This window comes from Jaculus jaculus, chromosome 14, assembly GCF_020740685.1.
Source record: "Jaculus jaculus isolate mJacJac1 chromosome 14, mJacJac1.mat.Y.cur, whole genome shotgun sequence".
NCBI classification, from domain to species: domain Eukaryota; kingdom Metazoa; phylum Chordata; class Mammalia; order Rodentia; family Dipodidae; genus Jaculus; species Jaculus jaculus.
The window spans coordinates 2,391,939-2,419,399 of NC_059115.1; the positions used below are offsets into that span (position 1 = coordinate 2,391,939).

The 27,461-nt window shown below is 62.2% G+C and overlaps 1 protein-coding gene across 1 annotated transcript; it reads right to left on the reverse strand.

Annotated features, from left to right (window-relative positions):
• Window positions 1-27,141, reverse strand: Cic (capicua transcriptional repressor). Its single transcript, XM_012951654.2, is given in 22 exon segments — window positions 1-1,005; window positions 1,093-1,224; window positions 1,420-1,551; window positions 1,633-1,787; window positions 1,880-2,015; window positions 2,018-2,129; window positions 3,680-4,005; window positions 4,094-4,387; window positions 4,488-4,654; window positions 4,764-4,885; window positions 6,300-6,487; window positions 6,573-7,782; window positions 8,028-8,131; window positions 8,468-8,693; window positions 8,782-8,984; window positions 9,690-9,855; window positions 9,938-10,120; window positions 10,244-10,373; window positions 10,453-10,687; window positions 10,765-10,914; window positions 21,242-24,015; window positions 27,077-27,141. Coding segments are annotated over 21 exon segments (7,503 nt in total). The 5' UTR covers window positions 24,006-24,015; window positions 27,077-27,141; the 3' UTR covers window positions 1-637.
• Between the last annotated feature and the right edge of the window lie 320 nt (window positions 27,142-27,461).

Consider the following 27,461-nt stretch of genomic DNA (forward strand, 5'->3'; position numbering starts at 1 on the left):
GTGTGTTAAACAGCTTTAATCTCGGTCATTGCGGCTTCTCGGCACAGTAAGAAATATTGCACATGATCAACATGTTTTGTTCTGGGGACAGGGACAATGGTCGGGGAGTCACCTTCTTAGAAAGTACAACCCAAGCTGAGAGGGCAGAGAGGGTGGGGAGAACCCCCATGCCTGTGGCAAAGTGCAGGAGCCCTCCCCACCCCAAACTAACCTGAGTCCAGCCCCTCTGGGGGAAAAGGGGGTGCGTGAACTCCCCCTACTCCACAGGCACCTCCCTGTTGCCCAGGGCTCACTGCCCTCCAGCTTGCAGCCCTCACACGGGCCATTTTGCATAAAGTACAAGTGAAAAGCTCTGAAGGTCACACACTCCAGGTTATGGACAGGGCCTCAGCAGAGGGATACTGCGCCCCTGCTTCCTCTCAGCTGCCCCCCAGCACAGGGAGGGAGCTGGGGGGCGGGGAAGGGAGTATATACAAGGGGAACAGGCCTCATTCCGCCCCAAGCTGGAAAGGACGAAATGGCTTTGCTGGAGAGGTGGTAACCATCCCACCATGCCCCCCCCATTCCTGCCACCTACATACTGTCCATGTCTTGAGGAGGGGGTACAGTGGGTCCTGGGCTCTTCTCAAAGGGCCCCTCACCTGCCTGTGGCAGCTGTGGAAGGGCCTGGGGGAGGGGGGGAAGGGGGAGAGGCTCCATCCCAGCCAGGCTGCCCAGGCCCTGGCTCGGGGGGTGGAGGCAGTGGTGGGGCAGCCTGGGCAGTGCCAGAGTCCGAGCCAGGAGAGGTGGGATCGGGACCCCCAGCAGGGCTGTGAGTGGGGGCAGGAGTAGCAGCGGTGCCAGCAGGGGGTGGTCCAGGGAGGGGAGCCTCCACTCCAGGGGGCTGCTCTGTAGGAGTGGCCGCCTGCATGATCTTCTGGCGGACCTCGCGGATCTTCAACTGCAAGCACACCTTGGATGGGAAGATGTCTGCATAACGGGCCTGGAAGGCTGCCGTGGCTTGGGCTGGGGACAGACAGACAGACAGACGGTGAAGGCACCGAGGCACGTGCAGAGCTCCCGTCTGAGTGCTAACGTTCGGCATCTGCTCACCTGACGGGAAAAAGCCGTGGTCCTGGAAGAGCTGCATGACCAGAGCCCGGCGCTGGTCCAGGGTGCGCCGCAGCGAGGAGTAGGGCACCTTCTCGTACTCCAGCTCCCCAAGCACGTCCTCGGCGTCGGGGCCTGCACGCACAGGGGCGGTCAAGCCTGGAGCAGCCAGGGGCCAAGTGCCCACTAGGGCCCGTGGGCCTTTTCACAGGGGGCAGGCAAGGTCCAGTCGCATGGAAACGAGGGCCTGCCGGGCTCCGGGCCCACCCTGACCACACTGTCCTACGCTCCCGTTGCCCTCATGCCACTTGCATCCCAGGTCACCGGCACCTGTGCGGTCAAAGGTGAAGATGTCCCCCTCGCACTTGGCGCTCTTGGGGGTGTTGGGCTCCGAGCTGCAGCTGGAGCGTCTCCTCATCTTGCGCTTGGGCGACGTGGGGTCCTCGGGTGCGGAGTCCAGGTCTGGCCAAACAGAAACAGCTCAGCCCAGGGCAGAGGGTCCCAGCCTGTCCCCCATCTACCCAGGAGCCAGGTTCCACCTACCAGTGGAGTTTTTCCTCTTCTTGCGGTAGGAGCCGAGGATAGCCCGGGGTGAGGTGGCCAGAGACTGCAGGGTGGGTGAAGGCAGCACCTCTTCTGGCCGAAACTCCGGCAGCTCGGCAAAGCGCTCCTCAAAGTCGACCTCCGACAGGACCCTGCTGGAGGGCCGGCAGAGTCACCTCCCCTGCCCTGGGCTGCGGCTCCCCCTTCTCCCAACAAGCCCACGCACACCACCACAACCCCTGCTCACTTGTCCACAGAGTCAAAGGTCTTCTTCAGGGGCGGGGGCCGCACCTTCACCTTCTTGCCCGAACTAGCCGCCTCCTTGCGCTCGGGCGTGTCCCCAGCCGCCCGCCCGCCGCTGCCCTCACTGCCGCCCCCCGCCCCGGAGCTGTGGCTGGAGCTGGAGCTGGGCTGGGAGGAGGCGGCGGCTCCCCTCGAGTATCCAAACCCAGCCCGGGGACGCGCCAGTCTGAAGATGAGTTGGGGAATTTGCTGGCCTAGGGTAGGACAAGCAAGAACAACTGGGCTTAGATGGTGTGCATCTGTGTCAAAACCCAAAACTAGGGGCTGGAGAGATGGCTCAGCAGTGAAGGCACTTGCCTGCAAAGCCCAAGGACCAGAGTTCAACTCCCCAGGACCCTATAAAGCCCGATGCACAAAGTGCCACATGAATCTGGAGATTGTTTGCAGTGGCTAGAGGCCCTGGAGGGCCCATTCTCTTTCACACACACGTCATCTCGTATTTTCTCTGCCTGTTTCTCTCCCTCTCAAAAATAAAATAATTTTTTAAAAAAAGGCTCGGTGTAGGGGTGCCCACTTTGCTCTCAGCATTCTTGAGGCTGAGGTAGGAGGAGGATCATAGTTCCAGGCCAGCATGGGCTAGAGTAAAACCCTACCTAAAACAAACAAACAAACAAAACCCACCAGGGTGGCACATACCTTTAATCCCAACACCTGGGAGCCAGAGGTAGGAGTATCACTGTGAGTTTGGGGCCACCCTGAGACTACATAGTAAATTCCAGGTCAGCCTGGGCTAGAGTGAGACCCTACCTGGAAAAACCAAATAACAACAACAACAAAACAAAAACCCAGACAGAAAACAAGCGAGGCCAGTGGCCCATGCCTGTATTTCCAGTGCTCAGGAGGCAGAAGCAGAAATTGCTCTAAGTTCAAGGCCAGTTTGGTCTACACAGCAAGTTCAAGGGCATCAAAAGTCTGTCTCAGCCAGACGTGGTGACACATGCCTTTAATCCCAGCACTCGGGAGGCAGAGGTAGGAGGATGGTTGTGAGTTCAAGGCCACCCTGAGACTACATAGTGAATTCCAGGTTAGGTCTGGACTAGAGTGAGAACCTACCTTAAAAAAAAAAAATCTGTCTCAAAAAAGTCAAACATGGGCTGGAGAGATGGCTTAGCAGTTAAGGTGCTTGCCTGTGAAGGGTAAAGACCCATGTTTGATTCTCCAGATGTCACATAAGCCAGATGCACAAAACTGAGGCAAGCACAAGGTTGCACATGCCCACTTAGGTGGTGCAAGTGTCTGGAGTTCAATTTTAGTGGCTGAGGCAAATCAAACAAGGTTTGGAGAGATGGCTTACTGGTTAAGGTGCTTGCCTGCAAAGCCAAAGGACCCAGGTTTGATTCCCTAGGACCCACATGAGTGGGTGGCACATGTCTGAAGTTCATTTGCAGCAGCTGAAGGCTCTGGTGCACCCATTCTCTATCTTTGCATCTTTCTCTCATTCTCAGTTAATTAAGACTTTCTAAAAAGCACACAAACAGTCTACAGCTCATGCCTATGACTCTGGCAACCAACAGGCTGAGTCAGAAAGGTTGCAACAAGCACCAGGCCAATGAAAACGGAGCCACTGTGTCAACAGCCAGAAACGCCCTACACAAGACCCTCAGAGGAGACCCACGCCAGCCAGAATGCCAAGCCCGCATGGAAGGAGACACCGCAGACAGACGCAGACGCAGGCATGGAGGAAAGAAGGCGGTGTGAGAGCCCAGCACAGAGGAGCCCCTCAGCCAGTCTGTCAGGTGCGCACCAGTGTCTCAGGGCCTTTGGTGCCAGGTCGCTCCTCGGCAGGCAGTGGTGGTGGGGGGCTGCTCCGGGCAGTGGGAGCCCAGGCCTCTGGGGGTAGTGGAGGGACCGGTGGAGTGGGCTGCCCCTCGAGCTCAGACTCTGGGGCAACTGGCTCTCGGGCTGGACCAGACTCCAGAGGCTGCCGAGATCCAGGGCCAGTCCGCCCAGCGGCGCCTGCCTCCAGGGAGCCCACAGGAATGCTGGCGATGGCCGCCTTCACCTTCTGAGGGGGCTTCGGGCCCGGTCGCTGGGCCTTGGGGGCCACTAGGCTGTAAGTCACAGAGCCTCCTGGCAAGGAGAAGAGCGACAGTCAGGCCTAACTGAAGCCCACACTCAGCCCCGCACTCAGACCTGCCCAGATTGGTCTAGCACTTACCTGCGGCACTAGCGAAAGGACTCGTGGGGGTGGGGGTGGGGGTGGCAGGGGCAGGGGCTGGCGGGCCCTTGGGCAGAATGGTGGCAGCGGGAGGGGTGGTGCTGGTGGCCACAGTGTAGACCAGGCTTGGAGGAGCCTGGGAAGACTGGGCTAGAGACGCCGAGGTGGGCGCAGGGCTGCCAGGATAAAACGCTGTCATGACAGGACCGCCAGGGGCTGCGCAGGCAGGAGGCAGCTGGGGGCTGGGCACAGGCGACACGCCCACCTGGCCAGGAGCCAGCAGTGGGGCTTGGCCTGTGGGAGGGCAGACACAAAGAGGCAGGAGCAGTCAAGGCCTGGGGATGTCTCACTCCCACCCTGGGTCCCCAGCCCTGCCTACCAGGCCAGCCCTCACCTGAAAGCAGAGGCTGAACAAAGGCAGGACCGCTGGGCCCCAGTGAGGCGAAGCCCAGAGCTACAGAGCTGGTAGGCCCATATGAGCTGACCGTCCCAGGCTGGCTGGACGCAGGGCTAGTGCCCAGAGGCAGCGTGTGCCCACCTGCTGACTGCACATAGGTGATTCTGCCATGAGAAGGAGAGAAGGAGTAAAGCGAGCTGGCCCAGCCCCCCCTCCTGCTCCCCCTCTGGGTTGCTCAGGTGTGGGGGGGAGGTAGGGACTGTCTGAGCTCACCTGGTCGAGGAGGGCAGCAAGACCTTCTGAGGCTGCGAGGCGGGTCCAGGGAGTGTGGCTGGGCTCAGGGGTGGCACCAAGCCACTGGGTGTGCTCACAGGCACAGGAGTCAGCTGGATGATCTGTATGTGAAAGTGCCCACAGGCTGGGGTAAGCGTGACCCCCAGAGAGGAGGCAATGAGGACTGAGACCTAGAATGTGGGCTAAGAAAAAGCCAGGGAACTTAGGACTGGGGATGAAGCCAGGGCAGAAAGACAATAGCAAGAGGAGGAAACACAGTGAAAGAGTAAGATGGAGGGTGATGGCTCAGTGGTTTAAGGTACTTGCTTGCAAAGCCTGATGGATCATGTTTGATTCCCCAGGACCCACAAAAAGCCAGATACAAAGCGGCGCAAGCAGCTGGAACTCATTTGCACACAGTGGTAAAAGGTCCTGGAGTGCCCATTCTCTCTGCTTGCAAATACACGTCTCACTCTCTCAGTTTTTCAAGACAGGGTCTTGCTCTGGCCTGGGCTGACCTGGAATTCACTATGTAGTATCAGGCTAGCCTCAAACTCACAGTGATCCTACCTTTGCCTCCCAAGTGTTGGGATTGAAGACATGAGCCATCATGCTTGGGTTTTTTTGGAGGGGGTGTTGAGGGGGTTCAAGGTAGGGTCTCACTCTAGCTCAGGCTGACCTGAAATTCACTACGTTAATCTCAGGGTGACCTCGAACTCACAGAGATCCTCCCAGGTCTGCCTCCCAAGTGCTGGGGTGCTGGGATTGAGGCGTGCGCCACCACAGCCACCATACCTGGCCTGGTCTTTCTCTTTTTATGAATAGCCTTCTATTATTATTTATTTGAGAGGGATAAAAACAGGCAGAGAGAGAATATGCATGTTGGGGCCTCTAGGCATTGCAAACAAACTCTAAACACATGCACCACCTTGTGCATCTGGCTTACCTGGGTCCAGGGGAATTGAACCTGGGACCTTTGGCTTTGTAAGCAAGTGCTTTAATTGCTAAGCCATGTCTCCAGCACAGTAAAAAATATTTTTTAAAAGTTGGGCGTGGTGGCACACGCCTTTAACCCCAGCACTCGGGAGGCAGAGGTAGGAGGATCACCGTGAGTTCGAGGCCACCCCGAGACTACATAGTGAATTCCAGGTCAGCCTCAGCTAGAGTATAAGACCCTACCTCGGAAAAAAAAAAAAAAAAGACAAGGAAGGTGGCGCACGCCTTTAATCCCAGCACTCGGGAGGCAGAGGTAGGAGGATCACAATGAGTTTGAGGACAGCTTGAGACTACACAGTGAATTCCAGGTCAGCCTGGGTTAGAGTGAGACCCTACCTCAGAAAACAAAACAAAAGAACAAGGTCCAGATGGACAAAGGAAGTGATAAAGACAGGGCAGGCTGCACAGAAACAGCAAGGAGGACAGAGCCCTAGGGAGACCCAGGAGGACACTGAGAAAAGCTGGACACAAGGATGGACACAGGTGGCACACAGAGGACATCCAGCAGTGGGGGGGAGGGCCAGAGCCAGGTGCCTTTACCTTGCCGGGTTGCTGGGCGCCATTCTGCACAGGTACTGAGAAGGGCGGGCTCACCAGGGGCAGCGGCTGGCTTGCCCCTCCGCCACGCACCGACATGCTAGGGGCAGCCAGGGGCACTAGCACCTTCCCAGGCAGCAGCTGGGCTGAGCCGCCAGGGGGCGGGGCCTGGACGGGAGAGACTGACTGGGCTGGAGAGAGGCGAGAAAGGAGCTTACTAGGCAGCCACGTAGGCCCCATTGGCCCGCGCCCGGCGCCGCCCAGCCCAGGCCTCACCTTTAGGGGGTGGGGCGGAGGGTACTGACTGCAGGATGGGGATTCCAGGAGTGGGTGCGGTGGCAGCCAGGACCTTGCCATTGGTGGAGGTGCCCGGCGGGAGGGTGAAACGGATGCTGGTGGTGGGCACAGGACCACTGGGAGCTGCTGCCTTGGTCCCAGGGGCGGGCGCTGGGGCGGGCGCCACCTGAAGCTGCTGAGGCAGCGTGGGAAGGATGTACTGCACCTGGGTGATTCCCCCAGCCTTGCCCAGGGCACCTGGTTGCAGGATGCCCAGAGGTACTGGCCCATTGGGGCCGCTCCCAGCACCTGCTCCTGAGCCCACAGTGGTGGCACTGCCAGGGGCCCCCTGGGCAATGAACTGAACAGCAGGAGGCGCAGGGGCCCCATAGCCTGGCGTGCCCACCAACAGGTTGGTGACCGTGGCAGGTGCTTTTCCCACAGTGCCCAGTAGGGGCCCCGCTACCAAGTGTGGGGCTGGTGAGGTGGCTGCTGCTGACTTCTTGTCCGAATACACTAAACTGACACCCAGTGGGGAGCCCCCGGGCACCGTCCTGGCACCTGCCGTGTCACTTGAAGGAGCCTCAGCTCGGCCAGAGGCAGGGAAGGGTTTAGAGGCGATGGGCACGGGAGTGCTGCTGACAGGCCGCACGACACTGGTGACCGCCGTGGCAGCAGGGCGGGACAGGGGCGCAGCCGGAGCGCCGTAAGCCAGTGAGGGAGCGGGCGCCGCGGGCACCCGGGCTCCGCTGCCCTCGCGCTCCTCCTTGTTTGGAGGCAGGACTAGCGTCTGTAGAATGTTCCCTCCCCCACTGGGAGGTGCTGCAATAACTGAGGGGCCAGGTGGCTCCAAACCACCCACACTCTCGGGTCTCTTGCGGCGGAAGGTGGCAGGATCCGTTGGGATGAACCTGGCGGCTTTGGAAGGTGTGGCTGGACCCCCAGTTCCATGGGGTGGGGGCCGTAGTGGGCCAGCTGTGCTGCCCTGACCAGACTCCTGGGCTTTGAAGGTTCCGGAGCCCAGTGAAAAGGAGGTGGTGACGGACACCGAGGTGGCAGCAGGTGAGGAGGAGGAAGATGAAGCAGGACCGTAGCCTTTGCTGAAGGCTGCAGGCGGGTCTGGAGGCCCTGGTGGCTCAGGGTCCAGGGTTGGACGGCAGTGGGTAAAAGAGGAGCGGATGACAGGTGAGAACACCTTACGGCCAAAGCCCTGGATGGAGGGAAGAGACCCCAAGTTGGTGGAATGCAGGCACCCGGAGTCGTCCTGGCCCCTCCGCTGGCCTGCCAGCCAGCCCAGCACGATGCACCTGCCAACTAAGAGCCTCATTCACCCTGGAGGTGATCCAACTCCACACCCAACAGCTTGCCTTCTCTACAGCTCAGTGTCCCGGCCAAGCACAGAGGCACACGCTGCTCTCCGAGGAGTGACACGTCCCAGCACCCTCCACAGCTCACCTTGCTGCCCTCTGGGTCCTCCCCAGAGCTGTCCCCGCTCTCGCTGTCCGTCACTCGCTCCTTACACTTGAGATCAATGTCAGTGGTGCTGAAGCTGTCGTCAGCTGAGGAAGCAGAGGGAAAAGCATGAGCAAAGGGCGGAGGGCAGACACAGCCACCTAGGGAGCGATCACGGGCGGGTGGGGGGAGGGGGCCCCCCGACTCCGCACAAGGCTTGTCCTGAGTGCAAAGCTCCACGTGCCTGCCCCGCTCACCAGAGTTCAGGGAAAGCATGCAGCGCTGAGCATTCCTGCGGTTCCTGTCTGGGAGCTTCTCTGAGCTCACTCAGCAGGAGCAGAATGGACGGCAGGCCCCTTGTTCTTGGGAACCCGGACGCTGCTCAGCCTCTGGACGTCTGCCTGTCGGTCCCCCACCAGCACTCTGGGCGGTATGCTACTCACCAATGACATCGTCATCCCCTTCCTCCTCGCAGATGACCATGCGTTCCTCATCACTGGTCATGTCCTCACTGGCCGCACGCTGGGAGCGAGAGGCTCGAGAAGGCAACAACGGGGGCCGGCCACTGGCTGCCAAGGTACTCCCCTCACTGGGGGCAGCGAAAGGTCCTGGAGCGCCATACTGAGGAGAAGGCTTTGGGCCAGAGTACGACGTGGGGCCAGACACCATCTGCAGGACAGGATCCAGCGAGTGCTCAGCCAGGTCTGCCACCATGGGCAGCCTCCCTATCCCCTCCTTGGTGGCCTATCCCACAAACCTGAGTCAGTTCTTGTAACGCCTGGCTGTCTACTTCCCCGCCATCCAGACTGTGCACCCCACTGTGGGAAAAGGCTCGAGGCCTGGCTGAGCCAGGTCCCCCAACTGTATGTAGCCGTTCGGCTCCACAGGGGCCGCTTCCCGTAGTCTTGGTGTCCGAGCTCAGGAGTGTCTGGGCTGCAACCGACAAGAGCTCAGAGGACACTAAAAGGAGAAGACATGGAGGCCATCGGTCAGGAAGCCTCTCACAAGCACCTGGAAGGATCCAGCTACCCAGCCAGAAGCAGGTTACAATTCCTAGACCACTCGGTATGAGGAAAAACACCAGCCACAAACCCATTCCGAGGGCACTTTCTGGAAGAAGCAGGCATGGACACTGGTCCACGTGGCATTCAGCTGGTCAGCCACTGGTCTGAGTTGAGCCTGTGTTTCCCGCTCAGAGAGGAAGCAATATCCCCCCACCTTACAGAGTAGAGGGCCACATCCACTGGACCACAGCTACACAGCACCCCAGAAACAGCCAACTCAGGCATAGTAAGCAGCAGTAATTCCACCTGTGCTGTGTGCCAGGCAACCTGAGTTTAAATTCTGGCTGCAGCACTTACTAGCCTGTGACTTAAGCAAGCGACTCCGACTCTCTGAGTTTCCTCATCTGGAAACGGGCTATGGTTTTGAAGTCTGAGAGGACACAAGCCCGCAGATGCTTGCATGGAGCAACGGCCGTGGACGGACTGTGCTCAGCAGCTCCGACCCACGCATCCCCCTCTCACCCACCAGTTCCACTGCGGACAAGTCCTTGAAAGCAACACAGCAGAGAAGCTACCGGGCTGGGGATAAGCAGGCAAAGGAAGGGAAGCTGGTGGCTCTCGGGGAAAGTGGCAAGGTGGGAGAACCAAGGAGCTGACTGACCCCCAGGGGCAGCGGCAGTGCCCGTCTCTGACATGCTCCTCTCCCGTGTCTCCTTGTGCCCTCCTGCCAGGCCCAGGCTCGTGGGCTTGGCCTCTGAGCTGGACTTCTTCCGGTCCTTGTTGCACCACTTCCAATCTGGGTGGGCCTTGAAGTGGGCCTCTTTCACCTGGGAGGAAAGGGCAGGGCGACCCTTCATTCTCTCTCTCCACCAGAGGGCACTGGGAGGTGCCAAGGGGAGGAGGCACTACCTGGAAGGCCAGGTCGTGGTACTTCTGCTTCTCCTTGGGCCCCAGGGCGTACCACCATTCACCCAGGATCTTGCTAACTGTCCGGTTGTCCTGGTTGGGGTGACGCTGGTGGACCAGGGCTCGGTGCCGCTTGCTGAAGATCATGAAGGCGTTCATGGGCCGCCGGATGTGGTCCTTCTCCCGCTGCATGGGACACGGGCCAGGGCAGGCAGGGCACAGCAGAGCAGGACAGTTAGGCGTGGGAGCCAGGCCTGGGTGGCCATGGTGGGAAGGGGAAGAGGCAGGGGCCAGGTAGGGAGAAGGCACCTTGTTGGGGCTGCGTCCATCCTTCTCAGAAGAGGAATCCCGTTCCTTAGGCAGGGCACTCAGGGACTGGGTCCGGCGCTTCCCAGGAGGCAAAGGCAACTGGATCTCAGGAGACATGATGGAGAGGAAGCTGTGGAGTGGTAGGGGCAGTGAGGGTCTGTCTCTGGCTCCATTCCCCCCAAGCCAACCTCAGGCCCTGGGCCACTCACGCATCATCGTGATCGCTCTCTGTCTCACTGTCCAGCCGGGACTCTCCTGGAGGGCCCGGGGCCTCCTCCTCAGTGGTGGGAGGGACACCTTTACCAGGTTCCACCACCCCCAGTGTGAGTGGGGGTCCAGGCCCTGGGCTCTCAGGGCACGTGGCTCCCGGGGGACGCCCAGGGTCAGCACTCCCCGTCCCTCCAGGGGGCTGCTCATGAGCAACAGCAGCCGATTCAGCAGGCTCTGGGAGGAGAAAGTGAGTCAGAGGGCCCCTGAGCCACATGGACACCACCCCAAGCCTTCCACAGTGCCCTCCTCACCTTTGCTCTGGTTGGAGGTCACAGGGTGGCTGGCAGGTTGCTGGGCCTCACTGGGCTGCACAGAGGGGTCTGGCTGGCTCGGTGCCAGAAAGGGGACTAAGGAGTGCCAAGGGAACACAGCCACAGAACGGGGTTCCACATTCGTCCACACTGCGGGAAGGAGCCAGAACCAAGAGCGTTTGACCTGACTGCCCCCTACACAAGCCTTTCCCCAACCTGGGCAACGTGGCTCCACCCTGCCTCTATACCAGCTTCCCCAACTCTAGGGCCTCTTAGACTAGCCAGTGAGATGCCACTCAGGAGAAAGCTCCTCCTGAAAGGTCTCTAGACTTCCTGAAAACACAGACACACGCACACAGAAGCAGGGAAGGGAAACGGTACTGAAGTCCCACTCCTCCCTTCCAACCTCCACCAACCCTGCCACCAGGGACCCAAACAGAGGAACTGCTCCTGCCACAAACCAGGTCACGCTCAGCTGTCATTCTCCAGTCCCGTGCCCCACGACCTCTGTTGGGCTCAAGAACCCCCAACTCTGACAGAGCCCCACCCTCATCATGGCCTCACACCCCCTCCTCTGAGGCTGACGGCACTATCTCATCTCCCCTCCTCCCCACTCCCTGGACCGGGAGCCTCACCAGCCCCCTGTGTGTACATCCTCCCGGCCTGCCTTCTCCTGCCAGTACCCCGAGAGCCAAGCCTGCTCTTCCTACACAGGGCCTCCAGCAGCTCTCCACTTTTGGCCCCTAAGGAAACCCCACCACCAAAGAGAGCCCCCCCGCCCCAGTACACCCCTGAGTTTATCTAGGCCCAGGGTCTAGCTTTCTTGTCCAGAATAGGAGGGCGTGGTAAAACCAGAAGAAAAGGCCAGGACAATGGGGCAGAAGAGGGAATTGTCACAAACTTAAAAGTTGCCCAGGGAAGGCAAAAGTGCCAGGTGTTTCCTTGAGGCTACAGACAGGAAGACAGTTCCCTCACCAGGGGACACAAGGTCCAGCAGGCAGGCTCAGCTCTAGCTGGCAACTGACTGGAAGATAGGTGCGCCCTGGCCTGCGACTCATCCCTGCCAGACCTGTGGGGACAAGCCTAGGCTACCGGTGGGCTTCCCCTTCACTGGCGGCCAGTTCCAGGGGAAGTGGAAGCAGTCAGGGCGCAGGGGCCCCAGATCAGGGCAACGGGAAACGCCCTGGCCTGCGCTCCATCATTCCCAGCCTCCCCTGCTGGAACAACCTGACCTGAGGTGACCCCCCCCAATGCCTTCAGAAGCTAGGACTGGGGGAGTGAGTGTGTGAAGAACCGTCCTGAGAGTGGACTGTAAAAGACAAGCAGCGGAACTAGGCCGACTCACGAGCTGCCACAGGACCCTCCAGGGCTCTGGATCTCCCTCGTGGGGGGGAGACGGCCGGTGCACAATGGGGACCGTCCTTTGATCTACCTTCTCCCCAGGGTACTACTACCGTCCAGGTCGTCAGCCGAGCACCACACTTAAGCGCCTCGTTCGCTGAGTCCCCGGCCGGGACCTCGGCCCACCCCTCCATCCAAGGCCTCTCCCCGCCCGTGCCCGGGGCCATCCACGCCTTCCACCGTGCTGCCGGGCTCGGGCGCACTTCAAAGCCCGCCCGATACTCCGCAGCCTCGCCTCCAAGCCCCACGCCGCGCCGTCCGTGCCGCCCGGGCGCACGCGCACCTGTCCTCAGGTACTCCGCGCCACACCCCGCTCCCACCTGCCGCCACCAGCCACCAACTTTCCCCGCCGCCCGACACTGCAGTCCCGGGGCGCGGGCGCTACTGACCGAACATGCCGAGGCCCCGGGAGGCCGCGCCGGCCGCGGGCATCAGGGGCCTGTGGGCCGAGTACATGGTCCGGCGCCAGGGAGCCCGGCGGGCAGGGGCGCGCACCTCGTTGGCGGCCGTCGGCGCTGGGGCCCGGGGGGAGCGGGAGGCCGCCGCCGCATGCCCCCCCCCGCAGCCCCCTCTGGCCGCCCCACGCGGGGGTCTCCGCCGGGCGCGCCTGCGCACAGCGCCGCCGCCTCCCGCCACCCGGGGGGCGGGGAGGTCAGCGCGAGCCGGCCCCGCCCCGCCCCCCGGCGCGCGCGGGGGCCGTCACGGGGCGCGCGGCGCGGGGGGCCATCGGCGCCGCCCTCCGGTCCCTCCTCCCGCGCAGAGTCCGGCGGGCGGGCGGGGCGGCGCGCGTGCGCGGGGGCGGCCCCCTCCGCCCTCCCTCCTCCTCCTCCCTCCCCGGCTCGCTCCCTCCTCCTTCCTCCCTCCCGCGCAGCTCCGGCGGGTAACGGCTCTGGCCCCGTGCGCCCCGGCAGTCAGCGCCGCCGCCCCGCCTCTCCGGGCCCTGGGCCCGCGGGCGGCTCCGCGCCGGGTCGACCTCGGGTCCCGGGCGGGCACACGGGCCGGCGTCCGTGCGCTCCGAGTGAGACCCGCGCCGAACCACGGCCGCCTCCCCGCCCCGCCACTACTACGCGCTCCCCTCCCCCCCGCCGCGCCGCGCCGCGCCGCTGCCCCCGCCCTTTCCCCGCTTCCCCCGCGGCCTTCCGCGCAAGCCCGGCCCCCCGCGCGCCAGCCCATTGGCTGTCGCCGCCGCGCGCGGGTCAGGCCCCGCCGCGCCCGCCTCCATTGGCCGCCCCGGGGGAACGTCAGTCATATGCAAATGAGGGCGGGGCGGGGCGGGCTCCGGTTGGCTCCGCGCCGGCCGGGGGCGGGCCCGCAGGAGGAGGGTGGCAGGGAGGGCGCACTGCAGCAAAGGCAGCGAGCCAGGGGGGCGGCTCGCGCGCCGCGCTGCGGACGCCCGGGGTTGAGCCTGGTGCTGGGTCCGGCGCGCGGCCACCAACCGCGTGGGGCTGGCCCAGCGTGCCTGAGCCCTCCGACGCTCGTGGACACGAGCGCGCGAGCGTACGCACTCCTCTGACACACTTCCATGCCACACCCATTATCGCTGTTACACACCACCACGGGCGCCACTCGCCCTCCGCCTTACACCATACTGTCACACACGAACTCACGCCCCACACCTGCTCGCACACTCCCGGTCCTTCACTGTCCACCCACCCTCGTGCTCGCTCAGTCTCCATCCTCCGTGCAGCACGTTCTAGGCCCGTCACACACGCCTTCCTCACTCACATGGCCACCATGACCCCATCAGCCTACATGGATCACGCAACTGCTTGTCCACTGCACACCCTGAACATCCCTCCCACACAACTACACCCGCCCTTATACTGCCCGCCTGGCACCTCCCCAGTGCCACTACCCCAATACATACCAACTCACAGACACCATCACAGTAACCCCCTCCTCCCCCAACACACACACTAGGGTGCACTAGATCCCTCCTGGCCCAGACCCATCAGGTATCCAGCACCAATGGCCTTCCATTGTCTCTCAGCCATCAAGCCTGACAGGAGCCACTCTGGACTGTGTACTCAGCAGTGTAAGGCAGGGGGCACACCACGGGACACCCCCTTTCCTATCCTGCCCTCAGAGAGAGGACGCAAACACCAGGGCAACTAGGGTGGACGCTTGTGTTCTCTTGCTTAGTCCAGCCAGCCACCTAAGGAGTGAGGGTGGCCTTGCCATGAGGTCCAAAGAGACTAAGTTGTGCAGGATCAAACCACCAGGACTTCGACAACTCAGCACTCCAACCCAAGTGCTCTTGACCCTTGTGACCTCGAGGGACACACAAGCAGGGAATTCCAAAGAGGCTCAGGAACATGACCAAGTGATGCTAATAACCCATCAAGTACAGGAAGGTGGGTGGCACTCAAGAAGAGACAGGAGAGAGGGTCTGGGGTCACACCTGAACAGGTGACGGTCCCGCAGAGACAGACAAGGTCTCTACAGTGGGTCCTGGCCGCTCTAAACAGGAGTAGGCAACCCCTGCCTTCACCCTTCTTTCCTGGTCATGAAGCAGGAGAAAGGCAGAGACGGGGTAACCTGGTCCCAGGTGGAAAGGAGGTCTGTAGCCTCTGACCTCCAGACACTTGGCAGAGAGCCTGAGGGAGGGGGCACCAGAGGGACTATTGGGTGACTGACCGTCCTCTGTGCAGCCTCAGACTCGACCCTCCATTACCTCACTGCCCCAGGGAAATGCAATGTGAGGCTGAAATCGATGTGGCCCACTATCTCCCCACCACTGACCCCCCTTCTCACCGGTGAGTGAGTCACCTACTGGCAAGTTAACCCTTTCCCCACTGCGAGGCAGACCAAAGACAGCGCTCAGAGGAGCCCGGTGGAGTGAGAAACAGAGCCAAGCGGGGCACAGCAGGGAGAGAGGGCCCCACACATCTGGGAAGACTGCACATCTGGTGAAGCACAGTGTCCATGGAAAGAGGATGGGAAGAGGCCCCTTTCAGGGCAGGGTATAACCGAGTGGGGGCCCTGCTTGGCAGGGAGGGGCGGGAATCCAGGCGGGAAGGGGCCCCTGCCATGGGCACCAGGCCAGCCCTATACTTAGCTTCCATTGTTCAGAGTGGAGGAACCCTGGGTGGGGTAAATCAGGAGTGGGAGGGAGGGAGCAGGTCCTGTCCTCCAACTGCTCCCTCTCTCCGGCTATCCTCAACCCTAACTAGGGCCTCCCAGGTTGGAAAAGGCTGAAGGCTCCCCAAAACGGGGCCCCAGGCCCCAGCTGGGAGGAGGTTCACTGCCCGTCCTCCACGCAAGGCAGCCACTGGGCAGGACTATGGTAGTGGCCACCCCCTGCACCACCCCTAACCCTAACCAGCGCCACAAAAGGTTGGGCCATAAACTAAACAGCTCCCACTAAAACACCCCATCATGGCCTGGGGACCGAGAGCTCAGACAGAAACACCAACAGCCACCTGGGGCGGTGATGCAGGCCAGGGCCTGCCCAGACACCTGAGGCAAGCCGCCAGAGATGCCGACAGACTGAGGGACGGACAGACCCACGCTCAACTCAGGGCCCCGTTTACTGAGCCCGCGGGGCACCGCGCCCGCGCTGGCCTCCCATGGCTCCCCACCCTGCTCTGCAGGCCGGGTCCTCGGTTCAGCTCACCACCACGGTGTCCCCAGCTCCCCTCACCCGTTCTCTACACACACACACACACCCACCCACCACCCATCCCAGGAGGCGTCGGCGACGGCCAGGGTTGCCTGGGGAACGAGCCCAGGATTGGGCTGGCGCGGCTCGGCAGGGATGGGGGCTAAAAATAGAGTCAGAGTGAGTCAGTGCGAGTGGGGCTAGGGTAGGCAGGGGACGGGGGAAGAGGCAGGGGTGATGGGAGGAGGGTCTCCTGGGATTGGGAGAGGATCGGGATCCAGGTAGAGCGCAGGATGGGATGGGGGCTCGGGGGCGGGAAGGTGCGAGGGTGGAAAGGGGGTGATGCGTGTGCAGGCGCGGGGCGGAGGAGGGGGCGCCGCCCTGTGCTGCGCTCCCCTCTCCGCGCTCACGAGATTTTCCACTAGCCGCCTGGCCCCCAGCCAGTCCCCGGCAGGCCCCACAAAGCCGCTTTGTGCTCGGAGGGCGGGCGGGCGGGCGCCCGGCCTGACACCCACGCGGGCCGCGGCGGGCGCGGGCCAGCTGGCACCCGAGCTGTCTGCGCAGGGGGCGGGGGGGATGCACCCAGCTCCAGGACGCAGCTCTGAAGGGGTTAACCGCTTAGGAGCGAAGAAAGGGGGGGCTTCGGCCAATGGGCGGTCGGCAGGCGAGACAGTAGCCAATGGGAAGGACGGAGGCCCGCCGCCGGGGCCTACCCCCTGGGGTGCGCGGGAACCCGCACCCATAGGCGCGGTCGGGAACCTCCAAGACCGGGTGTTCCCGCCTAGTGCGCGGGCCCCGGGCCGGCGTGCTGCCCGGGTGCCGGCCGCTGGAGCCGCTGGCCTTTCTGCTAAGCCGGGGGCCGGGGGTTCCCTGGCCGTCCTTGCCCCGAGCGGGAACTCGGGCCGGGTGCGGGCAGAGGCGGCGGCGCGCCGGGCTGGGGTCCAGCCGCCTGCGGTGCAGCCGCTGCCGCCGGTGGTAATGGGAGCCAGACGCCGTCGCCGCCGCTAATGCGCCTCCCTCCCGGCCACTAATGGAGCCATTAATGCCCGGGCGCCTGAGGCTCCGGGACGCGGCCCCGCCCGCGCTGCGCGTGCGCAAGCCTGCTGCCCCGCCGCCCGCGGCCGCGAGGAGGCAGCCTGACCCTTTGCAGGGCCGGGTGCTGGTACGCTGGGGAAGCTGGGGTTTCTTCCACGAAGTCACCCAGAGGCGGACTAGTCCCCTGGAGCTCTAGAAAGCACCCTCCTCCTGTCCTCTTCCCGGCCTAGGGCCTTCTGCGGTCGCTGACACTGAGATCCAACCTTGTCCCCACCATGCCTTACATCACTGTCTCAAGCAGAACCCAGCTTCTAGGCCTGGCTACCTCCATGGTACATGCTTAGCCTGGACTATAGGGGCAGCTGCAGCTCCAGCGCCACTCACAGCTCCAGCGCTTTCGCCCCCTCTGGCCTTGCTCAAGCAGCTGCCGCGGCCTGGACTTTCACTCCTCTAGAGTCCGCTCAACCCCATACATCAGCTCACGCCACCTCCAAGGAAAAGGCCACCGGGTCTTCCAGCCAGGTCCCCCCGGGTCACTGAGTTGTCCCTGTGCTCAGCCCTTCCCTATGGACCTCCGGTATCCTCATCTGCCTTCCCACCCACTTGCCACAGGACTGCCCAGGCCTGGCTGGACCTGGCAGAGATGTGGAAGGAGCCAATTTCTAGTGGCTTTATGGGATTCGCTGAGAGAACGCGGAAATTACGCAGGGAAGAACCTGGATTTAAGGGGTCAGGAGACCCAGGCTCAACTCTCAAGTCTCTCTCCAAGCCTCATTTTTCCCAAATGCCTTGGCATAGTTGGTGGATACTGCCTTGTTTCTGACCTGGCACCAAGTTTGCCCCCAGGAAAGCAGAGGCGGAGGAGTTCTGGGTCTTGCCCTCTAGCAGGAGGGTAGGCACAGAACTTGCTTTCCTGCCACCCCCCACACCCGGATCTCCTAGCTTGCCCGTTACAGCCCCCACCTTCCTGCCTATCTGGGGAACAGGTGTTTGGATGGTTGGGTGGGTCTGCACGATGCATCCCAACATTCCTCAACTGGCCTCAGGGGCAGCAAAAGAACTGAGTGGAGGGCTAGAAAGATGGCTTAGTGGTTAATGTGCTTCAATGCAAAGCCAAAGAACCCAGGCTTGATTCCCCAGGACCCATGTAAACCAGATGCACAAGGGGGCGCATGCATCCAGAGTTCATTCGCAGTGGCCAGAGGCCCTGGTGCACCCATTCTCTCTCTATCTGCCTCTTTCTCTCTCAAATTAAATAAAACTTAAAAAAGAAAGAGAATAAAGAACCGAGTGGGAGGGGGCCCCCAGGCTTGAACACCTCCCAACACCCTGCAAAATGGCAGAAGTGCTTAGCAACTACCCAGTGACTTAAGAGACAGAGGACCTCACACGCACAGGGCGGGTGGAGGCTGGCATGGGCACAATGGGACTGCCTGAAGAGTGGAGAGCGCGGGACGTGAGGATGTGCCTCGGGAGGGTGATGCAGGAGGATTGACAAAAACTCCAGGCCAGCCTGGGCTACAGAAACCCTGTGTCCAAAAAGAAGGGCCAAGGGGGAGACCAAAGCAGGCCCAGAGACACAGGACCCCAAGACTAGAAGCCAGAAAGAGGCTAGGCTGGAGGTTCTGACAAGGATTGGAGCCAAACAGGGGTGGGCCCACAAAGGTATACCTAGGCAGCTTCTGAAAGAGAATCAGGCAGACAGGGTCACAAAAGACTCCAACTCAGAACCACAGAGCACAAAGACACAGAAGGCCCAGGGTAAAGATGGATATATAGTAGCCTGAATAGAGACAGACAAAAGCCAGAGACGACAATCTGACAGAGGCGCAGGAGGAGGGGCAGCATGTGTCAGTATAAGGAAGCCATGCAGGAAGCTGGGAGGGAGGCCATGCCAGGAATGGGGTTGAGACATCTGGCCCGGGTGAGGGACACAGGATGGGGAGGGGCGTCCTTTCCTGGGAAGCAGGCTGCAAGAGTCCAAGGGAGGTGGCGATGGCAGCTGGCTGGTCATGCCATGCACAGAATGCGGGGAATGCCGGCAGCCTGCCTCAGCATGTCTCCCAGAGGAAGCAAATGCCTGCGAGGAGGGGGAGAGCATGCAGCTTGCCCTGGGCCACCCCCTCACACCTGCTGTCCGTGCCCTCTGATGGGGGTCACGCCCTGGCATGGGAGGACACAAGGGACCAGGACTGTAGCCTCATTATGCCAGGAGACACAGGCTCAGTCGGCCCTACCTGGGCCTCAGGCCCCAGGCGCCTGCCTTCTGAAGGTTAGTGAGGCCTCTGGGAGAAGAATGAAAGGCGCTGGGCGGCCAGGCTGGGACCCTGAGGGCAGCCTGGATACCTCAGCATGGGTGTTGTCAGGGAGGCACTGTTTAGAACTGCCAAGACAGGCACTGGACAAGTTCTGACAACCAAGTGGCCTCCAGCAAAGGGCCTCCCTTTCCTGAGCCTCAGTTCTATGCCTGGACAACACAGCTGGGAATCCCTGTTTCCCAGCACCCCGTGGGTTTGATGAAGGGGGCTAGAGCCTGAGGCTGGACACATGGTATGTGCTCAATAAAAAAGGGTGGTTATTAGTATTACCAGCATCGTTACTGAAAATGCTTACACGCCTGGAAGCTGGAGCCAGATGCTCTGTGTTCAAATCCCGGCTTGCTCTCTTTTTACTGAGGAGATGTTGGGCAAGTCCCTTAACCTTTCTGGGCTGCAGTGGCCTTTATCCAGTGGACCTAATCATGGTGCCTTGTTGAGGTGTTGTGAGGACTGAGCGAATGCTCTGCAGGCCTCATGAATCGTGTGCCGGGCACAGCAGTCCTGTGCTAAGTCATCATAACTGTGACTTGGGCAGTGACAGCCTCACGATCTAGAGGCTGGGAACCTGAGGCCGCAGCCGTGCCCTCCCTGGCTGGACAGCCTCAGGACTCTTTTGGTCAGGGCCTTGTTTTCTCATCTGGAAAATGGTGGCAAGAGCGCTGGGCCCGGCTTGCTCGGCCTCAGCGTCAAGGCAGCGGCGGCGGGGTGGTGGGGAGGGAGGTGGAGACGCGATGCTGTGGGGGCAGCGCTGAGGGCTGTGGGCACGCCAGGAGCGGAGACCAGGGGTTTTCATCTGCGGCTACCTATGAAATCCTGCTCGTATCAACGAGAGCAAACGTGCCTAAGCTCAGCACCTCAGCACACGAGCGTGAGGGGCAGGCACCCTCTGCATCCCCGTGCCCTGACTCTGGAGGCGAGCCTGGGCTGGCACTCCGTAAGGGCAGGCCCTGGCTCCTTCCTAAACCAGCTCCTCCCCCAGCCCAAGCCACAGAGTTCCTACCCACATCCACAGCTCCAACGCCAGCCTTCGGTGCTAACCGTGCCTCTGGTCTCAGGGGCCTGAGCCCTCCCCTCCTGGGGCAGCTGCAGGCAGACCTGCTATAAAGCCTTCCAAGGCTCCCAGCTGCCCTGAGGACACAGTTCACAGGTTTTTGAGTGGCCCTCTTCAGTCTGACCCTTGCTCACCAATTCAGCTACACAGCCTGATGCTCACCTGCCTTCCAGAGACCCTTCATTTCAGACTACATCTCCTAACCATCTGCTTCAGCCTCAGGCCTTCACACAGGCCCTTCCTTCTGCCTGCCTGCCTGCCTTGCCCGGCCCACATCTCTGTGCCCTTCAGGTCCTGGTTCCCAAGGTTCTGACCCCTCCTCCGAGTTCTCCCTAACCTCTGACTGGGTCCATATCTTCTCGGGGCTTCCACAGCCTCCTGACCACTCCAGAATGTCACAGTCTGGAAACAGATCTGTCCACCTCGCCTTGTCCTGGCCAGACTAGATTCACAGCTGGAAGAGTGCCCAGCACAACACCGCCTCCCCGCCCTCTAGTCCTGGTCCTAGACCAGGAAAGGAACTCTGCTAGAGCCTCCATCTTCCCATCCATTCCTGACCACCACAGCATGCCTTCATCACTTGGAGCCCTGGCAAGTCACTAACCTGGCCTTAGTTTCTTCTAAACAAGCACAATTGTGGCACCTGCCTACTAGCGACGCTGTGAAGACAAGATGAGTTAACACTTGAAAAGGGTTAGAACAGGGTGTCCCGTATGATGGGCTGGGTGTGAGAATTTGGCAAGATAACCTTGTGCACTGCTGATCACCGTGATACCCTGGTCCACTCCCCCAAACATGGGCCTTGTCACCATGACTACCACAGGGGCCTGACCTGGGGACTGTGCTCTTGGTGAGGTTTGCTGACTGCCAGAACCCTCAGAGATGCACCCCAACTTGGGCCTCTGAAAATGCCAAACCAAGCCTGGAGAATCCAGTCCCTTCCTTGCCCAACACGTGTACTTGTACATATGCACCCCCAAGCCCAGGCAGCTCGCTTCTCTTCAAATTCCAGCTCCAAAGAGGCCCTGTTCCAAGTGAGCCCCCAGGCAAACCACCCACCTGCCTTCTTACCTGTACCAGGCCTGCCCATGATCACTTCCTTCTTGGGGGCAGGGTGGCTGGTATAGCTGCTGGGAACGAGGACTGGCAACAGGGCAGCAGGTGAAGGATGGAAGGCCACGGGCTGGAAGGGTGAGGAAGCCAGGCCAAAGGTGGGCATCGGCTGGGCCACAGCGGTTGGCGCGGCTGGAGGCACGGTGATGGGCACGGGGGCAGGCAGAGGTGGAGGCAGACCAGGCTTCCCACTGGTCACCCCGGGAGGCACTGGGGTCTCACGGCAGCCCCGCCCAGGTCCCCCAGCCCTCGCCTCACCGGCAGTGCCCACCTCTCCAGGGAATTTGGAGGGCAGTGGCACATCAGGGTTGCGGACAATGACGGGTGAGTCCCGCTGCACAGCGGGCACCCTTCTCACAGAAGGGCCTGGGTCGGAGGTCAGTCCAGCAGGCGGGGGCAGCAGCAGCAACGGCGAAGGCTGGCGGGAGCGAGAGAAGGGCACGGCGGGCGACACAGCCCGGAAGCCAGCCGGTGTGGAGGGAGTAGGTGTGTGGGACACCGAGTCCACACCAGAATCTAAACTGTCACTCTTGGGGAACTCTGGGGCAGCTCCTCCGCCTCCTGCGCCAGGGGCCCCCAGAGTCCCCGGGTGGGGCAGCAGTTCTGTCTTCCGCCGCCCAGGGCTGATGGGCACAGTAAAGGTTAAGTTGGTCTGGAAGGTAGGTAGGATGCCAGAGGAATGGCGCTCTCGGGGAGCAGGTGGCGGCGGGTGGGGGCCCAGGTCCGGTGGCGTCAGCACGCCGGCCTTCGGGGTGCTGGCGCTCAGGTGGCGGCTGCGCACGGCGGTGCGCTGGATGACGGGCGAGGCGTTGATGGGGCTGAAGTTGGCAGGGCGGAAGCCGAAGAGCGGCGAGGGCGAGGGCGAAGGGGCCGGGGAGAAGGGCGACTGGGTGGACACGGGAGAGAAGGAGGGCGTGCCCGAGCGGGAGCTGCCCAGGGACACCAACATCACGGCCGCCTCGCACTCGTCGAACTCGAAGCGAGACAGGTCGGCGGGGGCCACCAGGCGCGGGCGCGAGTCTCCCCGGGCGGCCACGCTGCTGGCCTCGCTGTCCCTCGAGGTCTCGTCGCCCCAGTCGAACTCGGTGCTGCCCTCCCGGGCTGCCACACCAGCCGCCCGCCCAGGGCCGCCTGGCCCGCCGTCCGCCAGGCCCTCCATCTCCTTGGTGCGCATGGACAGGTGGCGCGAGCAGTAGCCCCGCCGCTGGGACTCCTTCATGCAGCCGTCGCGAGAGCACAGCCTCCGCCACTGCTTGCCGTTGAACTTCTTTCGGATCCCGTTGGGGGTGCACACCACATCGCCCTTCTTGTACTTCTGCTGGGCAGCCGTCAGCGGGGTGCGGGCCCGGGCGGCGGGGGCGGCTCCCTTCTCCAGGGAGGCCACGCTGCTGCTCCGGCTGCCACCCTGGCTCCCCTCCTGGCAGGGCGAGGGCTGCTCACCGGGGCGGCAGGGGCCTGCAAAGGCCGGGGACTTGGGAGGTGGTGACAGAAGCTGGGGCGGGGGCAGTGGGAGCAGAACGGGGGTGCCCAGGGCTGGCGGGTGCTTCTCTTCAGTCTCCTCGCAGCGAGCTCCCAGGCTGCCACCAAAGCTGATCTTGGACACTTCGGCATCTTCGGGCTGCTTGGGCTCCAGTGCAGCAGGGCAGGGAGGCAGGGTGGCCCCAGGCTCGGCCTGTTCCTCCTCGGGGCCTGCGGGGGGCTTCCTCAGCAGGGCCTCCGATTCCCAGGGGGGGCGTAGCAGGCGCAGACTGGATCGGGCCACCCACAAGGCCTCCTCGGGCCCGCGATGCAGCTGCTGTTGGAGCTGCGGCAGGGAGCCTGGTGGCCCTGGCTGGGAGCTGGGACCATGGCTGAGGCGGACCTTGTAGGCAGCTGGCTTAGTGGCCACCTCCACCACTACGCCCTCCCGGTAGACAGCCACGCCAGGTTCCACACAGGTACACACGGCTGTGCCCACCACCAGTGCGCCCGGCGGTGGGGTGGCATCCAAAACCACATCCACACCAGCACCAGGCAGTCCCTCGTAGAAGGTCAAGGCCCGGTCCCCGGGGAACTGCACGCCCAAGTCATGACTGCGGCGCACCTGGCGCACCACAGCAGGCAGGAAGAGGCCGTCGCCGCGCCGCGCCAGCACCCGCTGGGACCTTAGCTGCCGCAGGTCAAAGCCACTACTGGAGCCTCCAGGGGGCCAGAGGCCTGGACCGCAAGCCTCGGCTGGCTCGTCCTCCAGGTCGGCTGAGTGCTCACTAGCTGTGTCCGTGGAGGAGGAGCGGGTGGAGGCGGGTGGCGGCGGAGGCACACCCAGGGCACTGGCCTCCTCGGGGGTCTGCTCCCGCTCCTCGGGGGCCCCGGACGCGCCCGCACTGCCAGAGCCATGCTCTTCCACATACTTCTTCTTGGGGGCTCGCGACTTGAAAGTGGCTGTCTTGCGGCTGAGTGAGGGTTCCCAGCGACCTGCCTCACCGTCCCCCTTGGGATCTTCCGCCAGGCCTGGAGTAGGGTCACTGGGGTGCAGGTCTGGGGCCGGGCCCTCGGCCGCCTCCTCCTCGCCCTCTCCGGCCTCTTCTGGGCCTGGTTGCTGCTGTGGTTCCTCCTCCTCCTCAGCTCTGTCACCCTCCCCGGCCCCCCGCCGCCTCAGAGCCTTCGCCCTGGTGGCTGGTGGGGACTTGCTGCCACTACCAGGACCTGCAAGGCCAGGACAGGCCCTCTTCATTGGCTTCATGTCTGTCCGCCTGTAAGACAGGAGAGCAGCGGGGTCATCGGGAGAAAGGCGGAATACCCCTGCTGGATGGGCCGCGGGGATTCGATTCCACGACGTGCAAGGCCTTCTCCTAGGCTACTTTCACCTCACGTGGGTCCAGACACACACTGGCACCCAGGTCCCCTAAGCACATACACTGTGGCTCCCTGGGGAGCACTCACATGCCCGCTCTCTTGGCCAGAGACACAGGACTTGCACACACAGGTGCCCCAAGGAGCACCAGGAGCCCTGACAGTCCCTACCTGCAGGGCACTTCAACCCAAGCCCGCGAGGCTCACCGTTGTCAGCTCTCTCCACCTCCCAACAGCCCTGGGGGGGTGTCACTAGGAGCTCCACTTTATCTCTCAGGAAAGCAAGGTGCAGGGGGACTCAGCAGCTGGATGCATCAAGATCAGCCAGCATCTCTGGCTCCAGAACCCCGGCTCCCAACCACTGTGGTGTGCAACCTGCCACGTGACCCACAGGACATGCTGGTTCTCGGTCACTGTGCACAGGGCACACACTCAAGCGCACATACGTGCGTGCATGCACAAGCACCATGCTATGGAAAGGGAGGCGCCTGGATGGACTGTGAATTGAGTGCCCCCCCCCACCACTCCCTTCCTTCAACCCTCTGGGCAGCTATGCACGGCCAGGCATTGTGGGAAGGAGTGGGCAGCCGAGGAGTCCCAAGCAGAGGGCTGCCGACTCTCCTCTGCACCCCAGGCCTGCCAGGGACAGCCATCTCCCCACATCCGAGCCGAGAACAGGCAGGGGCATGTCTGGGCCAAGAGCTCATACCCAGCGCTGCCACAGTACTGTGCACGAGTACCCGCACGCACACAAGCACGGTCCACACACACCATCACACAGGGGGCACAGCGCTTCACCCCGGGGCTCCTCCGTCCTCCTGGGTGGGAGCCAGCCCCTCCCCGCCCCACAGCACCCAGCATGGTGCCTACGAGCCCAGCCTCCTCTTCTTGCTTTTGTGCATCCCCGCCCAGGCTGACATGGCTGGGGTAGGTACCCCCAGGCCCCCAAATACGCCCTTCAACTCCAGGTGGGGATAAGTAGGATAAGGTCAAAGAAAGCAGGACAAGGCCAACGAGCCAACCTCACCCACTTCCTGAACAGTCATTACAGCCCGCCCCCTTTCAAGCTGCCCTAAGGAGAGAGAGGAAAAAACTTCACTCTGAAATGACTTTGAGAAACTGAGAAGCTTTACGGGGGGCTTCCACGACCACTGGAGGTGCAGAACCAGAAGCCAAACACGACCCGAGGCACCTCGAGCCCATCTTCAGGCTCCTCAGGGTCCTAGACCTCATGCTCTGCAACGTGGGGCCTGCTCTTCCTGTGAGCCCTGCAGTTTCATGCCAGCCCCTTCTATGGACAAATCTTGGGGTCCTCACAGGCAGTCTGCAGGACCAGGGCCTGGCATCCAAGTGGCCTGGAGTTAGGAAGCCGGCACTACCTTCTCCCGTGACCTGCTGGACCACGGGCCCAAATGCAAACCTTCAGATACCCCACCCATGGCCTACAATCACATCACCTGGGGCACCCCTCGACCCTGCTGACCCGCCCAGCCCTGTACCCTAGAATCCAAGTCTGTCTGTTTCTTGGAGCATACTCTCTTCCTGTCAGGCCTCTCCAGCTAACTCCCACCGGGGGTCCTGTGGGCCCTTAACTCCCCCCTCAGATGCAACCCCCAGCCAAGCCAGGTCCTTTGGGGGGGCCTTATGCCCTCTGCTCCCATGCACCCTGCTAGTCCCAGATTCTCTGCCACTCTTTTCCCATCTAGTCCCCACCTCTACCTTTCACCTCACAGGCACTAAAGCCCCTCCCCTGTTACCCCCTACTGGTCACCCCCATTTAGCTCTGTCACTGATTCCTCCCAGTCAGTCTCCTGTCAGCCATCTCTAGACCTCTAGACCTGACACTAAACTCTCCCCACCACCTCTTTTCATCACGCCCTCCAACTCTGTCCCCTCCCTCTCCCTGTCACCCTGATCTAGTCCTGTCACCCCTCCATTCCTGATTAACAGTTCTCTGCACACTACCCTCCTCTTCCCAGTCACCCCTTTCCTGTCACCCCGACTTCCTACCACTTCCTCTACTCTGTCTCCCCTTCCCACACCATTCCGCCCACCTCTGTACCCCGTACCCGTCCCTGCCACCTGTCCCCCCCACCTCGGCCCCCAGTCCCCTCTGACCCCCACGTCGTGTCAGCCCTGGCCCCGCCCCTCACCTCGGGCTCGGCGGGGTTTCGGGGCGGGGGGCCGTGGCCCCGGCTCAGTCCGGTCCGGTCCCTCCCCGCCCCCCCTCCGGTTCTCCCTCTCGATTCTCCCTTTTTTTTTTACTCCAACACACAAAATGGTGAATGGACCAGCAACAGCTGGAGCAACCAGCCAATCGGCGGCCACAACCCCGCTGACCGGCGCCAACCTAGGCCAATAGGTAGCCGCAGTCTGGTCGGCTCCGCCTACCGGCTGAGAGCGACACTCGCCTCAACCAATCGCTCCCTCGAGGCAACGCTGTAGGGCGGGGCCAAATTCCTAGACCGGCCTCCCTCCGGGACCGACACCAACCTGAGCCTACGACCGCCTGATCTGTCTAGAGCCCACCTTACAACGGGAGATGGACACCTGCCTTGGCCAATCAACGTGCAGCTTGTAGGCGGAGTGACAGATACAGTACCCAGTCAGCAAGCAGCTTAAGCCGGAACCCGGCCCCCATGAGGGACAGTAGCCAATGGACGGAGGGAAGGCGGGGCTAAAAGACTGACTCTCCAATGAGCAGGCTCGGAAGGCGTGGCCCGAGCGGTTTGTTGACCAGCGAATCGCAATGCCTGCTGGGAACGATAGTCTTCTCGCGTAGCTAGCCCGTAGTATTACACTATAAGGCAGACTACAACTCCCATGTGACCAGAGTGCCCGGAGCACCAAAGAACCCAGGCGAGGAGGAAAAAAAAAAAAAAAAGAAAAGTCGGAGAGGACAGTTCCCCCAGGGTCTCAGCGGACACCAGGAACATCTTTAGACCCAGGGCCCCGACTCACCCGGATTGCCGGCTCTGGGTGCCGCCGGCGGCTCCTCTCCGCGGCGGTGGTAGCGGCACGAGGGGGAGGTGCCAGGAGCCAGCCAACCGCCACCCGCAGAGCCCTGCGGCCAATCAGCGGCGGCGAGGGCGGCGCGATGACCTCACCGGCTCTACACTGCCTTGCCCCTCCCCCACGCGCCGGTCGGTGCCGCGGGCGGGCGAGCCGGAGTAGGGAAGTTTGGGGTTGCTGGGGTGGTGGGGAGGAGGGGGAGGGCAGAGAAACTAGTGATGTCACCTTCCCACTGCTTGATTGGCTGTCCCGGAAGGTCCCCGGCCGGCGACCAATCAACGGCCTGGAAAAGTCTGGCGCGGCCTCGCGGAAAGCCCTGTTGCCATCGGGCTCC